Source organism: Bison bison, unplaced genomic scaffold, assembly GCF_000754665.1.
Source record: "Bison bison bison isolate TAMUID 2011002044 unplaced genomic scaffold, Bison_UMD1.0 scf7180017864371, whole genome shotgun sequence".
Taxonomy (NCBI): domain Eukaryota; kingdom Metazoa; phylum Chordata; class Mammalia; order Artiodactyla; family Bovidae; genus Bison; species Bison bison.
In genome coordinates this window covers 13,522,704-13,526,529 of record NW_011494943.1, presented here as the reverse complement: position 1 = coordinate 13,526,529, position 3,826 = coordinate 13,522,704, and the positions used below count along the sequence as shown (strand labels likewise).

General features: G+C 56.7%; 1 protein-coding gene across 1 annotated transcript in view; it reads right to left on the bottom strand.

Annotated features, from left to right (window-relative positions):
* The window catches only part of METRNL (meteorin, glial cell differentiation regulator-like), a 38,411-nt gene that overhangs the window by 5,963 nt on the left and 28,622 nt on the right, over positions 1 to 3,826 (bottom strand). Inside the window, exon 8 of the mRNA XM_010856554.1 lies at positions 2,569 to 2,954. Within this exon, the coding sequence (XP_010854856.1) occupies positions 2,569 to 2,954 (386 nt within the window). The remainder of the gene's footprint in view (positions 1 to 2,568; positions 2,955 to 3,826) is intronic.

Sequence of the window (3,826 nt, the reverse complement as noted above, 5' to 3'; positions counted from 1 at the left end):
CCCTCTGAGAGCCCGCCCAGTCCCAGGGGAGGTCACTGCTGCCAGATGGCTGGGACCAGCATTCCACATTACGTTCCCATTCCTTTGGCATTAAAAGCTTAGGGATGCATCCCTGGGGAGAAGGGATGGACCAGCCTCCCCGGATCCCTGCTACCCTCGCCTCCTTCAGGACAGAGAGGTGCTGGGCCCACAGCTGCCAGACCCTGGGAGCATCTTGAGTCCCCATCTCAAGTTCTGACAGTTACTGCATATATACTGCCCCAGGCCAGCGCCCCAGCCACTGGGCAGATAGATGGACACTCACGCCCCATTACCCCCAGGGTCCCTGGGATCCCTTCAGGCCCCAGATTTAAAGTGACACTCCAGGGCCAGGCAAGCATATGGCTGAGAGTAACAAGGGCACCCCAGTAGCTCAATGTCCAGCCGCAGCCATGCAACCAGTGTGGGGCCCTGGCTAGTGACCAGATGACCCACCCCATCACATGGGGCCTCCTCTCTGGGACCCCACAGGGCTCTCCCAAATCCACTTACTGCCCTAGCCTGGAAACATGGACCTGGGGTCTGGGGAAGCTCAGATCCTGGCCCCAGATAAGGCGAGAGAAAGTCTTGGGTCCCCAGGGCTGAGTCACAGGCTGAGTCACTCCAGGTTGCGACCACATGGTGAATTTTCCACCAGAGACTCCAGTCTGTGCTGACCAGAGCACCCAGGTGGCATCACAGAAAGACCTTTATGCCATGGCCTCTGAGAATCTGGTGGGAGCCGCACGGCAAAGAAGAACAAAGTTCCAGCCGGAGAGAACAAGTGACCAGTAGCCCAATGGTCTCAACCCATCAACATTTTAATCAGTAAAAGGAATGCTGGCGAGTTCCTAACATCTGCCCCCTCAGCCAACCATCGCCATGGTCAGACACGTCAAATTTGGTGACTGGGTTTTTCCAGATTTTGTTTTTATGGCGAGTTTATCTCCAGTGGCTCCCCGCTCCATACGTATACACACCAGAGCGAGCCCCGGTGATCACTTGCTGGTGATCAAGATAAAGGCTGTTGTGGTTAAAGTTTTATTCAAGTCCTGGGGTTTTATAGCCACTTTCAGCATTCCTGACAGGGTCCTACCCAGTCAGGCCCTGGGGGGAGGGGTCCTACCTGGGCAGCCATACGCTGAAGCTCTATAACAGACCAGTTTAGGTTGAGAGAGAGTGAAGGTTTTGGAAAATCATGGGAGTCAAGAACAATAGGACAATATACTGGAGATTCACACTCAGGAGAAAAGTCTACATTTCAAATCCTAGGAGGTCTGAGTTTTCCCAGTGGAAGATTTTATTCCCTAAAATGTGGAGACTATACTATTCTTGGGGCTGATCCACCCCTCACACCAGGTGTTTCGACCTCAGCACTGCTGACGTGTGGGACCAGGTCATCCTCCATGGTGGAGGGACCATGCCAACACTTGGGGCCAGCTCATTCTCCGTGTTGGGGCTGCCCTATGCACTATGGGGTGTGAGCAGGACCCCTGTCTCACCTCCATTACTTGATGCCAAAGCACCCCCCAGGGCCCATCATCTCAGTCAGTCACTGAAGAACAGCTGCCTGGAACCTGCCCCCAAGATTATCCGAGCTCCCACCTTCCCCTTGGGAGGCATCTTGCTACCGACTAGTTTTGGAATTGAGGAAGATGGTGCAGATGGCGCACCAAGTGCTGCCAGCCCCCGCCCCACACACTTGGACCCTGCAGAGCCATCTGTGTCTCGGGCTAGAGCCCCCGGGCCTGGTTGTCCCTGATGAAACGACAAAGACCCTGAGTTTGCCCTGTGTGGGAGCTCTTGGGGCCACACACTCCTCTCTGTCCACAGAACTTTCCAGAGATCAACACTGCTCTCCCCACAGGGTGCAGCAGAGCTGTCTGCTGGCCTCAAAGAGAAGGAAGGAAAATCTGAAGCCAACACACCAGCCCTCAGCCACCCAGAGACTCCCTTGGGGACCTCGCCCAGAGTCCCCGGATTGTCACAGCCACTCAGCCGCCCCGCCTGGCACAGCGCTGGTGCCCTCTCTCCACACGGACGAGTCCTCACTGACACCCACACATGAATCGGCTGGGAAACCTGGGATCGGCTCATGATTCAGGACACCTCAGCTCGGGAACGGGAATCAGCCTCAACTCCCACCCAAAATGTTTCAGGGGCTGCAACCGACACCCAGAGCACCTGACCGACTTGTGTGTCAGGAGAAACTTTGGAGGAGTTTGGATGGTAAAAGCACCCATTTCAAATTGCAGTCACAGCTGGTCCAGGGGAGAAGAGTGTACTGGGGGCCAGGACCATGTCTCGGTTCTGTTCTGACCCATGGCCATCGTCCTGAGTCCAAACTGCCCACAGCACTCCGGGGGCAGCCTCGGCCGCCCTTGGGCAGACCCACCAGGTCTGAAGCCCAGACTCGGGTAGCGTGTTCTTGCCTGGAGATTCTTCCTCATGAGAGGAGATGGGGGCAGGAGATGATGGATGGGGGGCAGGCCCAGCAAACAGGTGAGGAACCCCCCGAGGCCACCCCCGCACCCTGCATGCCACACTCACCCAACAGGGCGTGCAGGTCCGGCCCCGTGCGCCTGCTGGTCAGCTCGTACTGGAAGCCCGTGGTCCTCCTGCTGATGTCTTGCTGTGGCGTCGCCTCCACAAACAGGCCCCCCTGCTCGAAGCCGAAGCACGGCGCCTGGCCGGGCCCGAGGTCCCCGTCCCTCACCAGCAGTTTCAGTTCTCCAGTCTTTTCCAAATAAATATTGGCCCCCGAGGAGCCCCTAAGGGGCTTGATGCACAGAGTCAGGTTCCGGGAGGGCGAGAAGGTGTTGGGCCGTAGGTTCACGATGAGCGCCCCAGTCGGGTACATCCACTCGACGGTGCCTGCTGAGCAGCGCAGGTAAACTTGCTCCACCTCCTTCCTGTGGGCCTCGTGTGTCAGCCCGCTGCGGAGGGGGAGAGACACGTCAGTCGGGAGATGCACCTGAGCACTGCGGTAAAGAATCTGCCTACAGTGCAGGAGCTGCAGTAGACATGGGTTCGATTCTCGGGTCAGAAAGATCCCCTGGAGGAGGGCACAGCAACCCACTTCAGTATTCTTGCCTGGAGAATCCCCATGGACCGAGGAGCCCGGCAGGCTACAGTCCATAGGGTTGCAAAGAGTTGGACAATGACTGAAGCAACTTGGCAGGGCACGGCAGCACCCCTCACCCACAGACAGGTGGGGGTGCTGTCGCCACCATGCAGCTGAGGGTCCATCTCCAGGGAGGGGGTGCGGCCACGTGCTCCCACCCGTCCACTCTGAGCACTTTGGTACATGTGGGAGCTCCTGGCTCCTCTCAATACCCCAACACTCCGCTAGCCTCTGAGCCCAAGTCCTTGGGGTCTCTCCCTGAGCTGGGATGGTGACAGGTGCAGCGGAGGTGGGAAACACGGAAGGGACGGATCTTCCAAAAAATAAACAGGGAAACACCAGCAAGACGTTGGCACCAACCCAGGTTCCAGATGACCAAATGAGGGTCAGGAAGCTCATTTGATGGGAGATTCCCATTGAGTGGAGTGGAGACCAGGGAGCAGATTCAAGTGACAGGAAGCAGGCTGGAATGCCATGCACAGACAATAAAGAATGCACTCCAGGGAGCAGCTTTTAAACCAAAGGGAACATTAGCAATTTGGTTGGTGGGGGGGAGGTTGTTGGTAAGTTTTGTCTTTAGGGTCCCCATTAGACACAATGTTCCTATTGTCTTGAAGGCAATGATGTGACCGCTTTGTCATTCATTTGTAAACCTGAAGACCCTGCATTGCCGATCTTTTTTTT